This window comes from Phycodurus eques, chromosome 2 (genome assembly GCF_024500275.1).
Source record: "Phycodurus eques isolate BA_2022a chromosome 2, UOR_Pequ_1.1, whole genome shotgun sequence".
NCBI classification, from domain to species: Eukaryota; Metazoa; Chordata; class Actinopteri; order Syngnathiformes; family Syngnathidae; genus Phycodurus; species Phycodurus eques.
Genome location: NC_084526.1, coordinates 11,205,480 through 11,230,193, shown reverse-complemented (window position 1 = coordinate 11,230,193; position 24,714 = coordinate 11,205,480). Strand labels below are relative to the sequence as shown.

Here is a 24,714-nt window from a genome sequence, read left to right as displayed (position 1 = left end):
ATAACACTGCATATGCTGATATCCTGCCATATGGTGAATTGTGCATAACGTGAATGTGAAAATGTTAAGAAATCTGCAATGCACTGAATCCGCAATAGGTGAACCATGATATAGCGAGGGAACACGGTAATAATAACAATTAAACAGGTGTGTATTCGCATCATCTAAACTGTGACAGTGATTCTGGTCTTAAACAAATACAGTAGAAGAAACACACAATTAAATCCATGTTTCAAGTCCAGACTTTACTTTAAGTTAGACATGAACAGGTACTCCGAACCTCAGTGATCTGAGTGGAAGCAATTCATTAAAATAAAATTAAAAATAAAAATAGAATCACTCAGATCAACTTATTCAAATCTGCAGTCAAGAAAGACATTTACATTACGTTTTATTTTTTTTTCTTTCAACACTGACCCTCCACATACTGAGTCTTCTTCTCTTGAATATAGGACATCTTCCACAAACTTTCACGTTAGACCAAAGTGAACATTGCTGTCATCAGCTCATGAGCGATACACAGAACTTCATGACACACATTTCCATTTTGCTGTAAGCTCTTTTTTTTTTTTTAAACATTTGATTCTCAGAAGAGTGTAAAAACATGATCATCTAATGTGACAAGAGGACCAACCTGCTAGGTATAAAGGTGATACAAGCAAATTACACAGAATTGTTAAAAAGCATTTGATTACAAGATAAAGTGGCCTGATGAGTAATGCCAGCATGGATGATAAAAAGCTATTTTAATGTGCAACAACAATCATTAAGTGACAAGAACGACAAAAACAAAATATTTGCATCCGCTGACTCATAAATAAAAATTAGACACAATTAAAGATTTTCAGTCATCTGAACCAGCCAGATGACTCATGCAAGAAAACAAACAAACAAAACAACAAGTAATTTAAGACATATTACATCATTGTATGACATGATAATACTGCATACTTTTCATAATGCATATAAGACTACATGGAAGCTCCTAATCTGTGAAAACTGTATTGTTGCCATCTTTGTTTGATATTTTCGCACCATTTGCGGGCGTCCAACGCAACATGCAACGTCATGTATACAGTAGATACCGACTAGAAATGCTTTAAAACAAAAATTGGACTGGTAGGACAATACAATGTCGTATTCTGAGAAAAATCGGCCACACAAAGAAAAGGTCTCCTCCCAGAGGGTTAAAAAAAAAAAAAAGAACCAAAAAAAACCTCAAATGTGGGGAAACAAAACAACAGCGGCTCTCACAAAGAGGATGATGCCCAGAAATCCTGAGAGGTGTAAAGACCCAGCTGGGCCGACACAAAGCTACATAACATCAAACAAACATTGTAAATTACAATGAATAATTATTAGATGCAAGAGGTCTGTAGTTTGAGGATAATATAGCAGTACTACCAAAAAAACAAACAAACAAAACAAAAAAGAATCGTACCAGTCATGTTAAACTTTCCCATATTCCTGTAGTTGTATGTTTTAGATTAGTTTGTAAATGTACAAGTAGAACACACTGCTAAGTGGTCGAACAATGCATAGCTTAAGAGTAGCGTTATTCATCGTAAATTGTCCGTAGTCCAGCAACAGCTCAATTTGTTAAAAAGAAGAAAACTTTAAAAATACATAGTGTAAATGCTTTACATATGACTGAAAACATTCATTCAGCATGTTAAGACATGATTAAGACTGCAATGCATGATTTCTTTCCATTTGTCTTTTTTTTTTTTTTTTAAATCAATAAAAGCAACTCGAGATGTTGCAACATTTTGCAAAATGCCCATGAGGCCAATATTTGTGCAGCACGTGTAGAGAGCACGTCTCAGCCCTCCAGTTTACAACCTTTTTTTTTTTTTTTTTTTAAACATAAACACCAACTTACAGTGGTGTCAGCTGTTATTCCTGCTTTTTTGAAGGAGGCCAGTGAGTAGTATGGATCCAGTCATGGTTTGTTTCTAAACAACAGACTCTTTGGTGGACCTGAGGTGTACCCACTTCTTTCACTTTTTCATAATAAAGGGACACCTGGGTGACACTGACTTGTGTAATGCTGACTGTTGTCTGTCCCTTGTTGACGAGCCGCTACGTCGAACTCGGGGCTAACCACTGTTGGAGCTGAGCTACGCCGCGCTGCATCTGTCCAAAGTAAAAGTCCACATTTCTGGAGAAGTCCCGGCAGACGGAGGAGTGTACGTCACCCAGAGCACAGTAAAGGGTGGTGCCGCCCATGCTGATCACCACAGTAACCAGACAAAGCAGAAAGAGAAGCAGGCAGGAGTCTCTGCCACCAACATCTGCAAAACAGTTTTAAATGAAATAATTCATAAAAAGCATGCAAATTAGGCCTTGCAAGCCATCCATCCATTTTCTATACACCCACTCATCCTGTTCAGCGTCAGAGAGCTGCAGTCTATCCCAGTGTACTTAGAGCAAAATATGGACTCAACCCACAGGTTGTCAGTCAATCAAAGGGCACATAGAGAGGGAGACAATCATTCACACTCACACCATAACAAAGTGGGAACTGGACCCACACTGTCTGCATTGAAGTCATGTGAGTCTACATCTACACAATCAGTGACAACATTTGGCCAAATAAGGTGATTCATCCATTTCAGGTATATGAGACGCTTAGTAAACAGAAACTCACCACTATCAAAGCCGTCATCTGCTACTTTGAAGCGGACTCGTCTTTTGGCAGTGGGTTTATCGGACCTGGACTCCAGACTTGCAGACAAACTAAGATAGTCGGAAGGCAAAGTCCTCTTCCTCTTCTTCAAGATGGAGATGAGGCCAGAGGCAGGAGACATCTGGGATCAGACAGAATAAAACACACAATAACATGAAAAGCATCTCCATTTGCACCAGTTCCATCAGAATATCTCCTGGTTTACTTAAGTCAGCTTTCCATCCATGTCCACTCGGTGTCAGTGCATCACACAATAAGCAGTACTGAACTCTGAACTACATCATCCAATTTCCTTCCAACATTGCTTGCTCTGCAGTAGGAAGTGCTTATGTACGTGGAATGTCCAAAACAATCAATAAATAGCAAGGCAGCACTAAAGGAAACAAACTCCCTATTTCTGTTGCCTTTGTTTAGACCGCATTGGCAGGATCTCAAAATAATGTATTTGAGTTTAGGAATGCCTGTCACTCATCTGTGGGATTGAGAGAAGAAAAAAAAGAAAAAGCATATCCCATTCAGCAAATAAATTTCAGTTATATATAGAATACAAATCAACTATAATAGTGTACATGGAACACCTTCAACAAATATTCAATCAATGCCAGCTCAGCACTAATGGAGAACGCCCGCCTAATTCTTGATTAATTCAGCTGCCTTTGTCGAGACCATATTAGCATATTTGTTAATGCTGACATTCAAAACGGATGTATGATAATTTATGTTTCAGTAGACGCTGAATAAGCTTTCATATCTGCAGAACAAAAACAGTAGCAGGGTTATTGCATTACTGTGTTTATTGACATTATGGCGGGCAGAATGTAATACAGTAATAATAGCTATTGAGCATTCATAAAAAATGCCTGTCCGTCATCTGTGGGATTGAAAAAAAGCATAAGTAAAAGCAACACACTATGAAAATGAGACATAACAACATTCAAATTCACACTCAGGCAAATATTACAGTCAGCAAATTAACACAAATAGGCATTGACGCTCACATTTAACACAAGCTGTCAAAAGTTGAACTGGTTTAATAAGCATGAACGTGTACAACACACCTCGACAGCGATGAGTTTAGCCATGTCGTCCAGTGTGATAGTGTCTCTAAAGATGTCAGCTCGCTCAGCCTCATATTCTTCCTGCTCCTCCTCTTCCTCGTTGCCCAGCTCGGGGTGTTTCAGGAGAGCCTCTTGAGGAAGATGGGCATCATCATCATCCTGCTGCAGGCTGCTTTCATTTCCCTCCTGCAGTCGAAATGGAATGCAGTGCTTATTGCGTGCACATCCATATTCAGGGAACAGCAACAGATGTTCCACTCCAGGTTGCTCTGTGGTAACAATTAGCTGAGACAGAGGCTGACATTATCTGCTGCTTCATAACAGCAAGCGCGACAAAGACTTGCAAAGAGAAGAAAAACAAGAGGCAAAGAGAAAAAAAAAAAAAAACTACATTTCTGTACGACTGAGACCAAATCTACTGCCAAAAAGAAATGACTTTAAAATAATGACTCATTATTTTTGTACCCAACTTAAAAATATATGCATATCAAAACAAAAACACTTAAAATTGGATTTGTACCTTGATCTCTTGACAAATCTCCTCTTTTCCTTCCACTTGCGCTTCCTGGTGCAGATGTTCCACCTCCACATCTATCCCGCGGAGCACTTTGCTCTCGACCTCTCCCTCTTCTTCTTCAGTCTCATCTTCCATCATCAGTGGCTCCGCTGCCTCTCCCACATTGCTCCCCTCGTCCTCCCAATCCACCTCCTTTTCCAGAGCCAAACCTAAATCTCCTCCCTGAAGCTCTGCGGGCTTGGTCTGATCCATTTGTACAGCTTCAGAGGGGTGCAACACATTTCCTGGGGCTGAAGTGGCGTGTTCCAGACAATCCCCTTGCTCTCTACCACTGCCCTCCTTCTCGTCAGTCAGCTCAGTCCCATGCAAACTGGCCCTCCCTTCTGAATTGCATTTAGGGACTTCCCTGTCCTTTTCTGTACTGTTGGGGGAATCGAGTCGATGTGACAGAATAATGGAGGGTGTGAGTGGATGGCTGGTCTGTGGACATGAGGAGTCTTCTGCTCTATTATCCATCCTACTTTCAATGTGACAAGCTGGAGAAAAGGAACCACAAAGCAGCAAGTGTCAGGTATCAAAGAATCTAAGTGTCTTAAAGACAAACAGGAAGGACAGTAATAATACAAAGTGGCAGAGAAATGCTCTATACAGGTATTTATATATAGGGTTCCTATTTACTGGGGACAGAGCAGCTCTATTCCTCTGTGGAAGTATCACTATAGATACAGTGGGTACGGAAAGTATTCAGACCCCCTTAAAATGTTCACTCTTTGTTACATTGGAGCCATTTGCTGAAATCATTAAAAAAATAAAAAATAAACTCATTAAATGTGCACACAGCACCTCATATTGACAGGAAAAAAAAATATTGTTTAAATTTTTGCTGATTTATTAAAAATGAAAAACTGAAGTATCAGACAGCCAAAAGTATTCAGACCCTTTGCTGTGACACTCATATTTAACTCGGATGCTGTCCATTTCTTCTGATCATCCTTGAGATGGTTCTACACCTTCATTAGAGTCCAGCTGTGTTTGATTATACTGATCGGAATTGATTAGGAAAGCCATACATCTGTCTATATAAGACCTTACAGCTCACAGTGCATGTCAGAGCAAATGAGAATCATGAGGGCAAAGGAACTGCCTGAAGACCTCAGAGACAGAATTGTGGCAAGGCATTGATCTGGCCAAGGTTCCAAAAAGATTTCTGTTCCACTTACGGTTCCTAAGAGAACAGTAGCCTCCATAATCCATTAATGGAAGACGTTTGGGACGATGAGAACCCTTCCTACAGCCAGCCGTCCGGCCAAAGTGAGCAATCGGGGAAGAAGAGCCTTTGTGAGAGAGGTAAAGAAGAACCCAAAGATCACTGTGGCTGAGCTCCAGAGATTGAGTCGGGATATGGGAGAAAGTTCTAGAAAGTCAACCATCACTGCAGCCCTCCACTAGTATTGGCTTTACGGCAGAGTAGTCCGACAGAAGCCTCTCCCCAGTGCAAGACACATGAAAGCCCACATGGAGTTTGCGCAAAAAAAAAAAAGGACTCCAAGAAATAAGATTCTCTGGTCTGATGAGACCAAGATAGACCAAGATTGTTGGCCTTAATTCTAAGTGGCATGTGTGGCGAAAACCAGGCACTGCTCATCACCTGTCCAATACTGTCCCAACAGTGAAGCATGGTGAAGGCAGCATCATGCTGTGGGGGTGTTTTTCAGCTGCAGGGACAGGACGACTGGTTTCAATCGAAGAAAAGATGAATGCGGCCAAGTACAGGTATATCCTGGACGAAAACCTTCTCCAGAGTGCTCAGAACCTCAGACTCGGCTGAAGGTTGACCTTCAAAAAAGCACCCTAAGCACACAGCTAACATAACGAAGGAGTGACTTCACACCACCTCCGTGACTGTTTCTCAATGGCCCATCCAGAGCCCTGACTTAAACACAACGGAGAATCTCTGCAGAGACCTGAAAATGGCTGTCCACCAACAGTCACCATCCAACCTGAGAGAGGATCTACAAGGAGGAATGGCAGAGGATCCCCAAATCCAAGTGTGAAAAACTTGAATACTAAATTCATTCCCAAAAAGACTCATGGCTGTATTATCTCAAAAGGGTGCTTCTACTAAATACTGAGCAAAGGCTGTGTGGTAGTTCAGTTTTTCTTTTTTAATAAATCTGCAAAAAAATGCAACAATAAAAAAAAATTCTGTCAATATGGGGTGCTGTGTCAACATTAATTAGAAATTTTTTTTTGTTAAATTATGTTTACTAGCAAATGAGGTCCCAGCTTTTTTGGAACCGGTTGCAGCCATAAAATTCTAAGTTAATGATTATTTGCTAAAAACAATAAAGCTTGAACATTAAATATCTTGTCTTTGTAGTGTATTCAATTAAATATAGGTTGAACATGATTTGCAAATCATTGTGTTCTGTTTTTATTTATGTTTAACACAACGTCCCAACTTCATTGGAATTGGGGTTGTACATTATGTAAGCCATACATAAATTAAGAGGCCACCTTCTGCCAGCAGGGCATCTCCATTATTATACACATTTTATGTCAAAATTCATTTATCCATTTTGCACCGCTCATCCTGTTCAAGCAAGGACACTGAAGCCTATCCCACATGACTTTAGAAAAAGCTTTGAAAAGCAAACTAGATTGGTCGCCAGTGAATCAAATGGGACACATAAACAACATTCACACTCACATTTATAACTACGACGCAGGAATCAATCCCATGCCAGCGGCAGGAAAGTCAGCTACTACACCATCAGTGACTTGAGTCAAAAGCTCTTACCGGTCTTTTTAAAAATAAAAAAAAAATAAAAATAAAAAATAAAAAAAAAAGTACAAATAAAAGTTTTATCCTGATTGATAAGCCTGCTGAATTGATTAGCTGAAAAGCAGGACTTGTTTTTTTATGGCCACATCTTGCAAGGCGCAGGAAAAATTATATGCGGCAGGCTCACAAACACTGGCACACACAGAGGCAAACATGATGTGGAGCACTGTGACTTTCATTTAGTGACTAAATTGAATAATTGTAAATAGTTTGTACCCACTCTATGCTACTTTCATGTAACCACTACTACGAATTATTGCATCTGTTCTTCCTCTGGTTCAATCTAATTTTAATTTTTTTTTTTAAAAAAACACTTTTCATATCCAATTAGTAACCAATTACTTTTAAATGTAATTTTCCCTAAACTGGTGAATACAGACTACAAACATTAAATTACATATTTCACAAATTATCTTGACCTGAAAACAAAACCTACCAATGACCTTCCAGATTTGCATCTGTGTGTGTTATGACAACAGAACACCCTGTCTCAGCAACAAACCTCTATAAACATGGAGGAACATAAAATACGTACGACAACTGTCTCTCTCTCCCACACATCCTCCCTTCCTCACTCGCTCACCTGGTGGAGGCAATGCATCCCCTTGTTCAAGCAGGGGCCTTAAGAAGTCCAGAGATGAAGACTGTGAACGCACACATACATATTCTTAAATTAAAAACAAAAAAACAAAAAAATCAACAATAGGGTATATCATCTTCCTTTTATATATACACAGATACAAATTCTGAGTGTCTTACTGCTGCATCTGTAGCATTTGGTCTATAATGAGAAGAAAGACAAAATGACATGGGGGTTAGTATTTTCGTTTTAGTGAATTTAGACGTGCAAGATAGGTCATGCTTCTCTACTCTGTCAATCTAATATTAGCCTGGGCATATTTCCCAGGCTATTACAACATGTACGTGTATGTGTGCGTGTCTGAGAGTCAAGTGAGGTGAAACCTTAGCAGCACAACGGCTCAAATGTCTGAAAGTGCAAAAGGAGCAGTCGTATCTTTGAGCCGTATCTTTCTGCCGTACTTACCACCACACACAGATACCCTCTGCATTTATGTGTATATAAAGTGTATAAAGAAAAAATGATGCAATGGTGGTCGTCACACACAGATATACACTAAAGCCACCTTGTGTGCTTATTTTGGGGTATACTGTATATTTTATTTGTCATGTTATTTCTTTATTACTTTTACGGGAACTTTAAATACATTTGTCATGCATTACAATATAAACTAAAACGACACAGACTGACCGAGTGTGCGTCTGGCAGATGTCTCTGAGAGTGTCCAGATGTCGGGCTTCCAGGCTGGGCGAGCTTCTTGTACACAGACTTTCTATGAAGAACAAACAAAATTTAAAAATATTATTACAATGAAGAAATTGGTGACACTTCAAATTTGGTCAGGTATTTATACTGTTTTACATTATGTCAGCTCTCTGAACTTGGTGTAATAGCAAAGATGAGCTGGATTCACTCTGGGGTAAACAGACTGAGTTTCAGACAGATAGAATGAGAAAAAATAATAATGATACTATATTAGGCCTGCCGCTCACCGAGTGAACGTGACTTAAGTGGACCATACATCCATCTATTTTCTACCGCTTATCTGAGGTCGGGTCGCGGGGGTAGTAGCTTTAGGAGGGATGCCCAGACTTCCCACTCCCCAGCCACTTCATCCAGCTCTTCCGGGGTGATCCTGAGGCGTTCCCGGGCCAGCCGAAAGACGTAGTCTCTCCACCGTGTCCTGGATTGTCCCCGGGGTCTCCTCTCGGTGGGATGTGCCCGAAACACCTTACCAGGGAGGCATCCTAATCAGATGCCCCAGCCACCTCATCTGGCGTCTCTCGATGTGGAGGAGCAGCGGCTCTACTCTGAGATCCTCCCGGATGACCGAACTTCTCACCCTCTCTCTAAGGGAGTGCCCGGGCACCCTGCGGAGGAAACACATTTCGGCCGCTTGTATCGGGGATCTTGTTCTTTCGGTCAAGACCCACAGCTCGTGACCATAGGTGAGGGTAGGAACATAGATCGACTGGTAAATTGAGAGCTTCGCCTTTCGGCTTAGCTCCTTCTTCACCACAACGGACCGATACAATCTCCGCATCACTGCAGAAGCTGCACCAATCCGCCTGTTCATCTCCCGTTCCATTTTTCTCTCACTCGTGAACAAGACCCCAAGATACTTGAACTCCTCCACTTGGGGCAGGATATCATCTCCGACCTGGAGAGGGCATGCCACCCTTTTCAGACTGAGGACCATGGTCTCAGATTTGGAAGTGCTGATTCTCACCCCAGCCGCTTCACACTCGGCTGCGAACTGCTCCAGTGAGAATTGGAGATCAGGGCTTGATTATGCCAACAGAACCACATCATCTGCAAAAAGCACAGAGGCAATACTGAGGCCACCAAACCAGACCCCTGCTATGCCTCGGCTGCGCTTAGAAATTCTGTCCATAAAAGTTATGAACAGAAGGGCAGCCGACAAAGGGCAGCCTTTCCGAACCCTCACCGGAAAGGAGTTCGACTTACTGCCGGATATGCGGACAAAACTCTGATTCCGGTCGTACAGGGATCGAACAGCCCATATCAAGGGGTTTGGTACCCCATACCCCGAATAGAACTTACCAGAGAGGCTGAGGAGTGTGAGCACCCTGTAGTTGGAACACACCCTCCGGGTCCCCCTTCTTAAAAAGGGGGACCACCACCCCAGTCTGCCAATCCAGAGGCACTGTCCCCAATGTCCACGCGATGTTGCAGAGGCGTGTCAATCAGGACAGCCCCACAACATCCAGAGCCTTTAATAACTCCGAGCGAATCTCATCCACCCCCGGGGCCTTGCCACCGAGGAGCTTTTTAACCACCTCGGTGACCGCAACCCCAGCGATAGGAGAACCCGCCTCAGAGAACCCAGACTCTGCTTCCTCATGGGAAGGCGTGTCGGTGGCATTGAGTAGTTCTTTGAAGTATTCTCCCCACCGACTCACAACGTCCCGAGTCGAGGTCAGCAGCACCCCATCCCCACTATACACAGTGTTGATGATGCACTGCTTCCCCCTCCTGAGACGCCGGATGGTGGACCAGAATTTCCTCGAAGCCGCCAGGAAGTCTAAGCCTCACCGAACTCCTCCCATACCCAAGTTTTTGCTTCAGAACCACCAAAGCTGCATTCCGCTTGGCCAGCCGGTACCCATCAGCTGCCTCAGGAGTCCCACAGGCCAAAAAGGCCCAATAGGACTACTTCTTCAGCTTGACGGCATCCCTCACCATTGATGTCCACCAACGGGTTGGGGGATTGCCGCCACGACAGGCACCGACCACCTTACGGCCATAGCTCCGGTCGGCCACCTCTGCAACGGAGGCGCGGAACATGGTCCACTCGGACTCGATGTTCCCCGCCTCCCCCGGAACATGAGCAAAGTTCTGTTGGAGGTGGGAGTTTGAACTCCTCCTGACAGGGGATTCTGCCAGACGTTCCCAGCAGACCTTCACAATACGTTTGGGCCTGCCATGTCGGACTGGCATCTTCCACCACCATCGGAGCCAACTCACCACCAAGTGGTGATCAGTTGATAGCTCTGCCCCTCTCTTCACCCGAGTGTTCAAGACAGCCCGCAAGTCCGATGACACGACCACAAAATCGATTATCGAACTCCGACCTAGGGTGTCCTGGTGCCAAGTGCATGTGTGGACACTCTTATGCTTGAACATGGTGTGCGTTATGGACAATCCGTAATGAGCACAGAAGTCCAATAACAGAACACCACTCGGGTTCTGATTGGAGGGAGCGGTGCCTCCCATTCAAGCCTTTCCAGGTCTCACTGTCATTTCCCACGTGAGCATTGAAGTGCCCCCGCAGAACGATGGAGTCCCCAGCGGGAGTGATCTCCAGCACCCCCTCCAAGGACTCCAAAAAGGGTGGGTACTCTGAACTGCTGTTTGGTGCATGTGCACAAACAACAGTCAGGACCCATCCCCCCACCCGAAGGTGGAGGGAGGCTACCCTCTCGTCCACCGGGGTGAACTCCAACGCACATGTGCCGAGCTGGGGGGCAATAAGTATACCCACACCTGCTCGGCGCCTCTCACCGTGGGCAACTCCAGAGTGGAAGAGAGTCTAAACCCTCTCGAGAGGACTGGTACCAGAGCCCAAGCTGGGTGTGGAGGCAAGTCCGACTATATCTAGTCAGAACTTCTCAACCTCACACACCAGCTCGGGCTCCTTCCCTGCCAGAGAGGTGACATTCCATGTCCCTAGAGCCAGCTTCTGTAGCCGGGGAACGGATCGCCAAGGTCCCTGCCTTCGTCCACCGCCCAGCTCGCACTGCACCCTACCGCTATGGCCTCTCCCACAGGTGGTGAGCCCATGGGAAGACTTAAGTGGACCTTTGCAAAGAAAAAATTTACAGTTTGCAACTGTTCGCCACAGACCAAGCGATTGAATACCGCACATCTACCAACACACTTAAAACAGAAAACCCTGTGTCGGGTTTTGAGGCTTCACATACAATATCTTATACTGTATTATCTTTTTATTGAACAACAAAAACATCGCGATTGTCATGGAAGAAGCAGATTGCCACAAAGAGAGGAAATGGGCGACAATAAAGGAGAGTGTGTGGATATTTTGAGAGACTGTTGGCAATGATTGATCGCCCACACCATTAACTGACTCCACCCGTGCATTTCGGTGAAAGAGACTCTCCACACTTTGCTTTCTTGCCAGAGGTTCAAATCGTCACTGTATGGTACAAACCTCCTATGCCCAAATGTCCCCACGCGGGTCAGTTACTTTTACAAATTACTGACCCATCTAAAGTGTTGAAAATTGCTTGTGCTCTTTGATGAAGCAATGTTACTGGCTCAACAAAAATGCCGTGTTTTTTTTGGGGGGGGGGGGGTTTCCTGAAAAGTGATGGTTTTGGAGATGCAAGGATTCTTCCCAACCCCAGTGATATTAAATTATATCTAAATATTAATACGATCTAATAAATATATATAATAATAAAGATATTAATTATATATAAATATAGATCAGTATTATTAGAAAACACTATCGATATATACTATAATGGTACAGTTTGGTGGCGTTGGTTTCGGCCGCATCCCATGGAATGCGGCGGGCCTTAAAGCACATATCTTCGGAGACAAATGGACAAAATGTGCAGCACGAACATGAATATGGTCTCCTTAGTCTAAGGAGTCAACTAAAAGTTTGTTTAGGTTATAGGCAGCAGAAAATAAATAAAGATGTGAAGTTAGTTAACTGCAACTACAGCATAAGCCACTGTACATTACCCCACTGTTGCTGAAGAGCATTCAGGTTGTCCAACACTCTCTGGTGATAGAGCCTCTCCAGCTGAATGCACCTTAAAGCCAAACAGTCTGAATACCAAAAGTTAAAGAGCACACATAATGGCTCTGGAGATACTACATACGCTGGATTCATCTTTGTTTTTCTGTCATAACTTGAGTTGCGGAATTGAGAAAACATAAGGGAACAAAGTGAAAAGTGTAGAGGAGGAAGTAGTGCTCATGTTTATGGATATGTGCAACCAGCCATAATACAATCCCTCTTTGACATGTCTCAATACCCCCTCTCTTGCCAAGCAGTCTCTACACATACATGGCAGAGCTAGGCCAGCTCTTCCCTTGTATCCTTCTTAAAAACGTGTTTCTCAGATTACATCACCTTTTCTTGTTTTCTGACACCTTTCTAACGATGAGTTGCACTTTGTCCTTATTTGACTGATTATACTGCAGATGGTTCATTGGCTATGATTAAAAGAACACTGCTTTAGTAATTGTTAAAATAAATATAAGCCGACATCAAGACCAAAAGTTTTGCCTGATGCTTTCTGTGCTGATTTATCCCTCGTTTCTCTCCTTCTGGGCAAATTAATTTCAGTAAATTGTGCGTACAACAACTTACAGTCAATCAGCATTAAAAGGTTTTAGAAATCGCATATTAAAACAAAATTCCCCAAGACACAAAAATATACATAATAATAAGGATACAATCTTCATGACGGACAGAGGCTTCGGCAATCTGCAGGAAGAGACAACAACCTTTAAAACAATGACAAGCATTTTTCATCATTTCTAAGAAAAGAACAACTATGGCGGATTCAACTAGACTAAGAGATGTCACAATAGAAACTCTACCTCACCTCAGCCAGTGTCAGTGTCACTTTTATGTTGCTAAGCTGATCACAGAACAAGTGTGCATGTGTTTCAAGTGTGTGCATGTGTGAGTGAGAGCGCGCAAGAGAGAGAGGACACAAAAAGCGCTCACATTTCAATTTAAAGGACCAGTACATCATATTTAGAGGGATCTATTAAACAAAGAAAATAATATTTCTATCAAATCTGCACATTGAATTAAGGCATGATATACAAGGTACAAGGTATTTTTATTGTCAATTCTACAATATGCATAGCACATACAGAGGATTGAAATTATGGTACTCAAGGGGCCACGGTGCTACAAAGAAAATATTTAAAAAAAGTTTCTTTAATAAACATCAGTATAACACTAGTACACTAGAAGTCAATAATAAAGGCTCTGACCTTAGAGATGCCACAATAGAAACTCTACCTCTCCTCAGCCAGTGTCTCCAACAGCTTGTTTTTGCCTATTAAACTGGTCTATAAAGAGGGTTTTCTGTCAGACTCAAATCATTGCACATCTCATTAAGTTAATGACTGTACTGCAGCAAGCATTGTCGATCAGCTTGCCAAAAGCATATACATCGGTAAGTTGATGTAGGCTAAACAACAGGTACGCTCCAAGTTTAACACAGCCGCTACGGTCCCTACAGCTTATTTGAAAAGTATCTAAAATAAGTACTCCGTGTTCACACAATGCATGTTTTAAAATGATGCAAAAAAGAAATCTTGTGTTTCGTTAGGAACTAGTCTTGGATACATTAACGCATTCTTGCAGGTGTGCATTCTGGAGGCATCAATAAATCCAACTAACAGAAATCCTTTACATCTCAACGCACACATTTTGCCCAGCAAGTACCAAACTCAACTACCTGAGAGAGATCTTTGTATGTGTATTGTGAATGCAGTATTCTGGGCATGTATCAAATGACACAATCCCTTAGAACAGGGGTGTCAAACTCGTTTTTGTCACGGGCCACATCGCAGTTATGACTTCCCTCAGAGGGCCAATACGACTGTAGACCCATATAAATGAAAGATTACCTCATATACTGTAATTACAGTATACACAACACATTGATGAATAACCAGTTCTGAAATCAGAAGCCTATAAATACATGTTTTTCAACTATTACATTTCTTTTCAAAGGGGGATTGTTAAAAAAAATGCTTGCAAATATCTCAATGGTATTACACCAGAACACAATTAGCGATTTTGATTTGCTTTCGCGGGCCACATAAAATGTTTTGGCTGGCTGGATCTGGCCCCCGGGCCACCAGTTTGACACCTGTGCCTTAGAGGTATCGTAGATAATAGGGATTTTTTTTTTTTTTTTTTTTGTTTTTAACAGGTATTAAATCTTCAAGAGGATTAAAGGCATTTGGTGGTGAAATAAGATACATTACCTGATGAAGGTCTTGTGGAAGGCAAGTATCATCTCCTCTCTGGGCCAACTGCTCCAGGGAGGCCATCAGAGTAGGGATGGGCCTTGTGGTGCAGCTGGGCACTGCAGAGGAACTATAGTCATCTGATTGTAGAAATGTCGATCCAGAAGAGGAGCAGGGTTGTGTACCAGTCTTTATATGCCCTGTGGTGAAGGTAAAGGGCTCTGCTGTTTGACTAGTAGATGTGATGGTATGGGGCCTTATAGGGGATGTCTCTGGGTGAAGGTCAGAAAAATCAGGGCTTGTGAGCCCTTCACTTGGGACAGATGATGTGGTAAGAGGTTCCGAAATGGATTGTGCGTTTCTGGCAGTAGTTGTTGGGATATGTTCAGGTCCATCAGTACAGCTCAGGCCTGTGTCTGAGGTTAAAGATAGATGAGAAGAAAGCACAGCCCCTGTCATGACGGTATATCCTGGTGTGCTGGAGGCAAGCAATGTGGCGTTAAACCCACCGAAATCCACTTCACTCTGGCCCAGTTCCAATGGGCTGATGGGACATGATGTTTCTTGCAAGACAGGGGATGTAGGTTCTGGACTCGTCCCAGGACTGAAAGGATTCTCCAGCAGACTTCCTACAGAGGGAAAATGACAAATCGTATGAAGTATAAGCACATATCATTTTTTTTGGCCAAATACACACCGTTACATGTCCCTGAAAATTGACTTTTGGGAATACAACCGGCCAGGGTGAAGAATTCTCAAAACTCATCTTAGTTTGTAAATGAGCATGTTTTTTCTTCTATATAAGACATCAGTGAGCCAGGTCCTCCTTACGTGTGCCAAAAACTGAAGGTTTTATTGATGGCTGTGTTAATTTGTAAACCTGATCTCCACAAAATCTTCACTTGTACAGTGCTGCCTTGAGTTACAAGTGACCCGACTAACGAATTTTCGCGATACAAGCTGTGGCTCGGTCAATTGTTTGCTTTGACTTGCGAGGAAAAATTTGAGATTTGCGTGCTGTACGATGGCAGTGAACTCAACTCACTTCACAACAACCAGCAGTTTGGCAAGTAGTGAACAATTCTTCTAACAAAGTGGCTCCAAGCTATTAATTACCACTACTAGTTGAATTTACTGTCAAACTAAACATAAAACAAAGAAAATTGCACAGTGTACTTAAACAACCATATAGCTTTGCCTTAAGGCAGTCCGTTTAGCCTAATGCCAACAAAAAGTGCCATAGCTGTCGTTATAACCCTTTAAGCAATGACTGTTTGAACACAAATGATGGAGCAACACGTAGACAGACAATATAACAATACTCGCAGGTGCATATTTATTTATTTATTATTTATTTTTGGAGAAAAATGACTAATATTACTGCAGCTTACTGAGTCAGTTGTGAAACTCTTCTTCATGTGGGTCTCGATGTCTTGCACTATTTTGCCTCCCGGTGGCCAAGGCACGCACACCAAAAGGAGCAGGACAGTTGCCATTCAATTTAATTGAAAGATGTGGCAAACATTATTCAATCATTTACATTCTATTTAATTATGTAATGTCATTAGTGTATGTTTGTATAATGTACAATATCAGAGATCTATTTTTCTTATTAAAAACACATTACAAAAGCTTTTGTTGTTTTTTCTTTGGGGGGGCAGTGGTACGGTATTTCACGTAATGGTATTTCTATTAATTTCAGTGGGAAAATATTATTTAAGATATGAGTATTTTGAGTTACGAGCATGGTCACTGAACAAATTGAACTCGAATCTCAAGGCACCACTGTATCCCGATTCAGGGTCTGCATTTTAAGGCCGATGACTTTCTAATGCCGTCATGCAAAGGCAATCCCAATTCAAATGCTCCTTCATTTGTCCCATTCTCTTGCCAATTTTGCTGGGAGCGTGACTAATGTTCTACAATATTGTCAGTCCTGAAACAAAATGTATACAGCATTGTGATTTAAGATTTACTGAATCCAGGATGGGTAGCATGCCTGCCTTACAGTTCTGAGGTTTGGGGTTTGAATCATAGCTCCGTGCTTCCTGTGTGGAGTTTGCATGTTCTCCCTGTGCTTCTGTGGGGGTTCTCCGGCTTCATCCCATGTTCCAAACACATGCATGTTAGGTTGAATGAAAACTGGAGACTGTCCATAGGTGTGAATGAGAATGTGAATGGTTGCTTGCGTTTGACTAACGGATAACAACTAAACACGGGCAACTAAATATTGAGCAGTGTATTTAGAAATAACTGTACGGACATGCAAGATTTTCCTTTTCATCAATTTTCTGTGTTCACTTTTAAAAGGTAAGCGGTTTTGTACGTGTAATGTCTGTCTGCTTTCTGTACCTGTTTCTGAATAGGAGGAATCTGTCATAACAGTATCTGGAGACTGGCAGTGTATTTGGCAACTTGATGCCTCTGATTCTTCCTCTTCATCCTTCATCACCTCATCAATGTCCTCTTCTTCTTCTTGGCTTGTACTTTTGTGTGTCTCCAACTTCTCCTTGTTCTCCCCATTGTTGTTTTGAGACACTTTCAAGAAGAGTCCAGCTCCAAAATCATTATGTAGCGCTGACGTATGTTCAATCTGAGTGAGCGGGTTGATCTCGTTGAGGTTTTGAGCTTGGGCAGTATGAGATTCAGGGTGGGATGTGTTATCACAACAGTCAATCCCATCTGCCACAACTTGTGACATTACTCTGTCCTCATAGTCCAACTGACCTGGAGACAAAGATGAAATACATGAATTGGTTTGAGCATCGAAAATCGAGAACCGACTGGAACGGGGACCAACATACCGGCTCTCTCTGAATAGTTCATATTTAAAAATTTAATTTCCCAGTTTCGATGCCTACAGTCTGCCGACCGCGAAGAACAAAAGTGACGAAAACTAACAAGGAAGAACGCGCACGAAAACGTGCTTGTGCCCAACGGCTGTGTTTCTTAACTTTATTAAAATAAATGACTAGTCGCCTCAGTGCAACACTTGGAATAAGATTATATTGTGCAAAGGAGGCTTTCGCGATGTGTAGAAGTCTGACGTCCTCCCTCCTGCTCCGAGCCTCAGCCAACACCGCGCGGCACTTCAGTGAAGTCAATTGGGTGAGTATGAAACAAAAAAATATGTCTATCCCAACATTGAGACAGCTAACAAGTTAAACGGTGGGTCGCACTTTTGCACTGAATGTTTTTAGCGTTTTAGTCTTCAAACCAATATAAGAGCTGGTGACGAGACACAAAAATAAAATGTAAATTATATTACCATACTGGAAATAAAATAGAAACAGTCGCATTACCAGCTTAACATTGAGCTAAAACTTCACCAAAGGTCAAACTCGCAACTTTACATCACAATGAATTGGGACAAAATTCACATAAATGTTGTCTCAAAGTATCACAAACATTAACCTTGTGCCTCATCGGTGGGTAGGTAAAAGAATCAACGTTTTACAGAGCATTTGGTTTCATTCATTACTCTTTCATACGGTCTAATTTTACTTTCGTTTTCACCGGTGTCGTGTGAAGTTACCTTTCGTGCCAAAATGCGGAGTTCTGGTGCACACCCTTCAAAATATAAAAAGCTACATGCTTAAAACAGCCATTTGACGTGATAAAACAGTCGCAAATAACTATTTTAACAATGCCATATTTAACTTTTAGCTGGAACCTTAATTCGTGAATATTAAGTCAATTGAGTTAGTTACACACACATTAATTTCTTTTAGTTCATCAGTTTGATATTGATACTGGTTATAAAGAACCCCTAGTCAAATGTTTATTTTAGTCTATGCTGCGGGCTGCTATGAAAATTGATATTTATAATTTGGACACCTCTAATTATAACCATGCAAACATTTTGTGACCCACCCCCATAAAAGAATCAGAATCGAAATGAGAAACCAGAATCGGGCTAGGTATCGCTCAAATTCAAACGATGCCCAACCCTACACATGACGATGTCAAAAAAGACAGAAAGAGAAATCCACTGATTTCACAATACAGTGTAATATCAATCTGACCTCATATCCAAGTAGGACAACTTTTTGATTATCTTGGAATGACTGTGGGGGTTATTTGAACATTTGTGGGGAACTGTTCAATTGATTCACATACAACACATAATTTTAGTATGAAATACGATATTAATTAGACTTTACACCGATTTTATCATCTGATCGGTATGGGCCGATATTTAGCATTTTATGCTGATCGGCTTTAATGTCATAATTCGCCGATCCGATAAATGACTCCGCAAAAGAAGAAGAAGAAGAATCACCTTTTATTGTCATGAACATGCATGCATGCACACGAAATTTGTTCTCTGCATTTTACCCATCACATACACATACACATGTTAGTGGAACACACTGGAGCAGGGGGCAGCTGAAGCGCCCGGGGGGCGCAAAAGACATTAACTCCGCATCACCGCATGCACAGTATATTTGAATCCAAAGGGCAGTTTATTTTTAGCCTTGTCGCATGTCTTTTGACGTAGTACTGTAAATATCTGACGGCTAATTAATTAATTTTTTTTAAAAACATGTTGGCGGTGTGGAACAGACAACACGTCTGAGACACGCAACACGTAATGCCCGGATCAGACTACAAGACAAATTTGCTCTTTCACGATTGTACTGTCAGACAACTTCAATCAAATCTTGTATTCCGATACCACTGCATCCCGTTTTTTACGATCATTAGGCTTTATCTTGTCAACTCAAATGCGACCGGTTACACTTGTTACCGTGGCAACGATAACAAGAGTTGAGCGAGCCGACTGTATTATAAAAACAAAATCGGGAAAAACGTGTTGGTGGTCACTGGTGCTAAGGACAGGAGAGGGCGTTCGTTTAAGGCTTGCTTGAGGTATGTTCACGTACTTTGAATACGATACGGCTCGCAAGCAGGCAATAAAATGTTATGTAGCCTAGCAAGCTAGCAGTAGCACGAAAGGTTGGACGTAAACATGCCGCCGTTCTGTCGAATCATGCTCTAACGTTTCGGTGTGGGTGAAGTCATTTCATTAAACATAAAGAAATGTCATTACAGTAAATTAGCATCCATTATTTCTGTCACATTGTAATGTTGGTTTGACCTGACTGATTAAAATACACGATCTGACTGGAGCAGTGATTTCCAACCTTTATGGAGCCAAGTAACATATTTTACAATTGAAAAATCTCACGGCACACCAACAAACAAAAATGTCACAAAAAGTGGATACATTAATTACTGTATTTACTTCCTGTCATCTAATAGAAGACCATTCATTTGTTCTGTCTGTCACTATGCCTCACTGGCATAAATAGAGGAACAAAGATACATTATTTATTGTAAATATAATTTGTTGAGCAATTAAGCACAAGTATATACAGTAAATGAACAGGTCATTTAAATAGACATTCCTCCATCTTGTGATCAGATCGGTGATCTTTTTTTTTTAACTCGCTGATCGGTCCCAAAAATCCTGATCGTGTAAAGCCTAATATTAATATTTGGTGCCTGCAGACATAGGACATGCTTCATTGTGGTTTTGTTGATTACATTTCTCACTCACCACCATGATCCATCAGGCTCCACCCTCACAAACTTTGACCTATCAGGCTGCTGTCAACAATCTGACAAGGCACAAGAGAGAACGAGAAAGAACGGCTGCTGTGAAAAAAAGAAAAAAAGAAAACAAACACATTACACAAGTTAGCAAATAATCTGATTGATTTATCAGTGTAAGTGAGCGTGAGAAGGGCAAAGGATGCAAAACAGGTCCAACGTCATTCTTGAGTTGCTAAACAAATCCTACTGGCCCTTAAACTACCAGCACATCGTAGGTGTCAAAATAACATTATTTAAAACACATTGCAAACACAACTGCCAAGCAAAACAGTTGTTGCAAAACAAGAACTGGAAAACCACTGTTTGTAACACATATTTGTATTACCTGGAAGCTTGACAACAAATCTCTAGATCCATAATCAAAATAACAACATTTTGCATCCATTTGCAACAATGGAAATTGTGTCCTCTTCTCAGCTAAACATCATGAAATAAATTAGAACCTCTGAGGACCAGTTCCATGAATAAATTTTTCCCATAGGGGGAAATTAGAATAATATATGCTGCAGGGATCATAAAATCTTAATTAAACTGTACAGAAAGAGTTGTACGTGACATTTTAATATTTGTAACAATCATAAGTACAAATCAACACCTGTATCATAAAACTACAATAAATGAAAAAAAAATGTAATGAACTGTGTTGGAGATGTGTATGCAAAAGTCCGGGGAAGAAAAAAAAAAGGAAGCTTGCCAAAGCTCAGTCAACGTCATGCACTGCACTTTTTAATAGTGAATCGCAGAGTAAACAACAACACGATAGTTTGCAAATTTTGCAAATATATCAGTATACACGGTACTGCCTTGTGAATATGTGATAATTAATAATTAAATATTTGTGCCACAGCTACTTTTTAACATTCTTAATTGCCTGTAATGTGTAAAAAAAAATTAGATAACCCCCCGTACAGTAAACCTGAAAAGGACATGGTGAAAAACGCACTGAGGGACGATAATTGTGTGGGCCTTGCAATCATTGCGATCTGAGAATGAAATGACCTGGATGAATGAGAAAATTCACGGCATGTGTGCGCCTGGTAGGTGAGTCTCTTTACTCTCTCAACATTGAGCACAGCTGACTTTCCCACATACTGTACATTCCATTTTTCTTTTATTAATGATGTCAGGTCTATAGTTCTATGGTCATCATCACACTAATGTTAATCTTTTAAATGCTCACTGACCTGAAGTCTCACAAGATAAGTGTGACATCACTTACGGTAATGAATGGTTCAACCTTCAAATTTTGGTGCGTTATTTTAGGCTACACTTTTCCAAAAATATGCGTTGGTTTCCAAATTGTACAACACTTTTGGGCATTGGAATTTTAGTGTTCCCGGAAGCATTTCGGCAACCTTTACTTCATCCATGAATGGAAAGCAGACTGAATTTTGTGATATTTTCCATATTGTGGTAAGAAATGTACAATCCTAAAACACACACACACAAACCACCAAAGGACTTGCTTTGGTTCTCTGTCATCCACAAAATAGGACAAAATGCAGCCATCTTGGTGAATGAAATCAATAAATCAATCTCAATCCCTGCAGATGCAGACTGGCCTTTGGGTTGTATATAAAATATTTTGTGTGTGTATACATATTGGTACAGTATATTACCCCAATTTCTTTGATTTAAAGTAATATTAGTGCGATAAACAATCAAGGAGAAGAGGGTGAAAAGGTGGAAGAGTTTAAGTACTTGGGATCAACAGTTCAGAGCAATGAGGAGTGTGAAAGAGAGGTGAATGAGACCATAGGCAGGATGGAGCAGGTGGAGGAAAGTGCCAGCCAATTGGGGGAGCAGGAGTGAACTGCGACAGAAGAACACCAGTTAATGTGAAAGGAAAGGTTTATAGGATGGTAGTGAGACCAGCTATGTTAAATGGTTTGCAGATGATAGCGATGCACTGATGACAGGAGACAGAGGTGGAGGCAGCAGAGTTGAAGATGCTGGGATTCTCTCATTGGGAAGTGACAAGGATGGAGAGGGGAGACAATGACCACATCATAAGGAGAGCACTGAGTGGAAGGTTTGCAGACAGAGCTTGGAGAGGCCAGGTTGAGATGGTTTGGACATGTGCAGAGGAGGGACAGTGGATATATTGGTAGATAGTTACTGGAACTGGAGCCACCAGGTCACAGGCAGAGAGGAAGAACAAAGAGGATATTTATCATTGTGGCAAGGAAAACTTGTGGATTCCGTGGGTTAGAGCAAAATGCACTAAACAGGGAGAGATGGAAGAGGATTATTCACTGTGCCGATAGGAAAGAAGATAAACATAACAACCTCCTGCATGACCATTGTTTCTTAATCAACTGCATCCCAAAGTGTCTGCCCCACACAACGCTGACTGTCCATAGAGCCACCCATCTTCTCTTCCTTCTCTACAGGGGGTCAATGAATAATGAAAGACATGAGGGATGGAAAGATCTCATCAGCAAACAGGAAGAAAGAAATAGAGCAATACTTAACACTGTATATGGGCAGACTTACAGCCAAACCCACAGGACACCTCATTAGGCACACCAGCAACATCGATGATACAGCTTTTCGTGATGGCTCGAGATGGTGATTATACGTAAGGGACACCTCATTAGGTACACAGTCACGGTAATGAAGTTAGGCCAGTGGTGACTTTGTGCCCAAGTGTCCGTCAGGTATGTTTAGATCAACTCTGTACATCTATAGCTTTATAACACACTGCGCTGAGTTAACCTAGCATTGTAGTGTATTTCAGTCAAAAGTCTTCCGTGTGACACGACGGGCCTTCGCGCAGTGCCACCGAACATACTTCGGTTCGGTGACGGCAGATGTGCTAGCTACAGCGTTCACGTGATTGCTGACAACATGAGTTCAACATTAGCTAGTTGCTCAATGTGCTACGTTAGACCATGACACAGTTCACTGGCGCTATGGTCTACGGTCACACTAATTAGCACTATCGTAACCTTACCCGTTCAAAATTGACGTCGGTAGCGACCTAACTAAAACACGTTACCACCCCGTTCAAGAACGGTTTATATCGCAATTACGACGGCGTCGGTTATGCATTGAGTACTCATGAATAGTGTCGGCGAATGCTAATGTTAGCTCGCCGTCCACATCTGCACAGCACAGACCCATTAAATTGTGTCACTGGATATTAGTTTGCTTTAAAATGACCTTACTTCTCGTTTAGTTTCCGAACAAGCACTTGTCTCGCATCGCCGACGAGCAGGTAATCCGACAGGAACGTCACCTCCCGCTGGCAAGGTTGTCGAAAAGGTGACAGCCCGAGTCTGAAGTGACAAGACACCTTGCTGTTGTCGCAGTGACGCCTTTCGGCCACCGGGGGCGATGTTGCCAACGCCGATACTGAGTGGCTCGGTGTCGCCCGCTTCAGATACTACAAAAAGGATGGACACGCGCACCTGTATTTGGTGCCTGCATTCGGCCCTTTTTCCGACTCGGTTAATTTAGTTTTATCTCATTAATTGCAAATACAAATTTGTACTCTAAAATAAACATTTACATATACATTTACTATTTTGATGTATTATTAATTATAAATTATCTAAGGCTGTTGAGTAATTTACTAAACTACTTTTAAACATTTTAACTTTTTTTATATATAGATTTTGCTCAACCCTGCTGTAGAACAACCAGAATCTTGACAGCCTTGTAAACAAACTTTAAACTGTACTAAGTATTTTATTTCATTCAAATATATTATTTTCATGTCAAACACTGAATGTGGTGATATGGACTGTCTTGACCTGTTTGCAAAACCAGTAGTGGCCTATTGAAAGAATTCGTGCGACCGAAGGAAGTCAAATAGGAAAGTACATTTGAAGTCTCTGACCTTTCCCAACCCAATTACATGGAATTTCACTGTACATATGGCACACAAGCAAACATATTACACTATATTAGAAAAGTAAAATGTTTAACTTAAAATGTAGTGTACAAATCGTAATTGAATGACAAAGCAGAGAGCTTTTTTTGCACTCACTGCTCGTCGAGTGAAGATATTTTAAAATGTATAACGTATAAAACTTCAGAACATTTCAGCTGTGATTACATTTACAGTAAGACAAAAATTTTAGTTATGAAGCAGTTCTGTAGCACAGTTGAAATCTTTCAATGACCCGATACATTCATGAGGCTTTTAAGCGCCAAGTTTTCAATCTTGAATGTAACCACATCATGTAGTGTATTAATACATTACAAAATATGGCTGTAGTCCATCAATCCACTATTTACATTTATTGAGCCGTTGTACTTTTAAGACCATCTGTATATATTTTGGATATTGACCGTTTAATATTATGATCGGTATTTAAATGACATTTGCAAATTTGCAAATAAATTATACACAAGTTTTGTAGTTGATTGAACAGATAATCATTTCGTTGGCTATTTACACACACA

The 24,714-nt window shown here is 41.4% G+C and overlaps 1 protein-coding gene across 4 annotated transcripts; it reads right to left on the bottom strand.

The window, feature by feature from the left end:
* Positions 1-224: 224 nt before the first annotated feature.
* Positions 225-24,710, bottom strand: cnsta (consortin, connexin sorting protein a). Of its 4 annotated transcripts, none has more exons than XM_061667194.1 (14): positions 23,472-24,710; positions 22,591-22,688; positions 20,246-20,343; positions 17,035-17,409; positions 14,701-15,311; positions 13,144-13,174; positions 12,424-12,510; positions 8,380-8,461; positions 7,869-7,890; positions 7,693-7,753; positions 4,268-4,800; positions 3,748-3,933; positions 2,651-2,810; positions 225-2,294 (listed from the first exon to the last, which is right to left on the bottom strand). In XM_061667194.1, exons 3-14 carry the CDS (start codon positions 20,256-20,258, stop codon positions 2,083-2,085), a joined length of 2,373 nt encoding a protein of 790 aa, XP_061523178.1. In that variant the 5' UTR covers positions 20,259-20,343; positions 22,591-22,688; positions 23,472-24,710; the 3' UTR covers positions 225-2,082. The 4 variants fall into 4 exon arrangements, with proteins under 4 accessions (XP_061523178.1, XP_061523187.1, XP_061523159.1 ...); XM_061667203.1 differs by lacking the exon at positions 22,591-22,688 and having other exon boundaries at positions 14,701-15,098; positions 15,192-15,311; XM_061667175.1 differs by lacking the exon at positions 22,591-22,688.
* Positions 24,711-24,714: the final 4 nt, after the last annotated feature.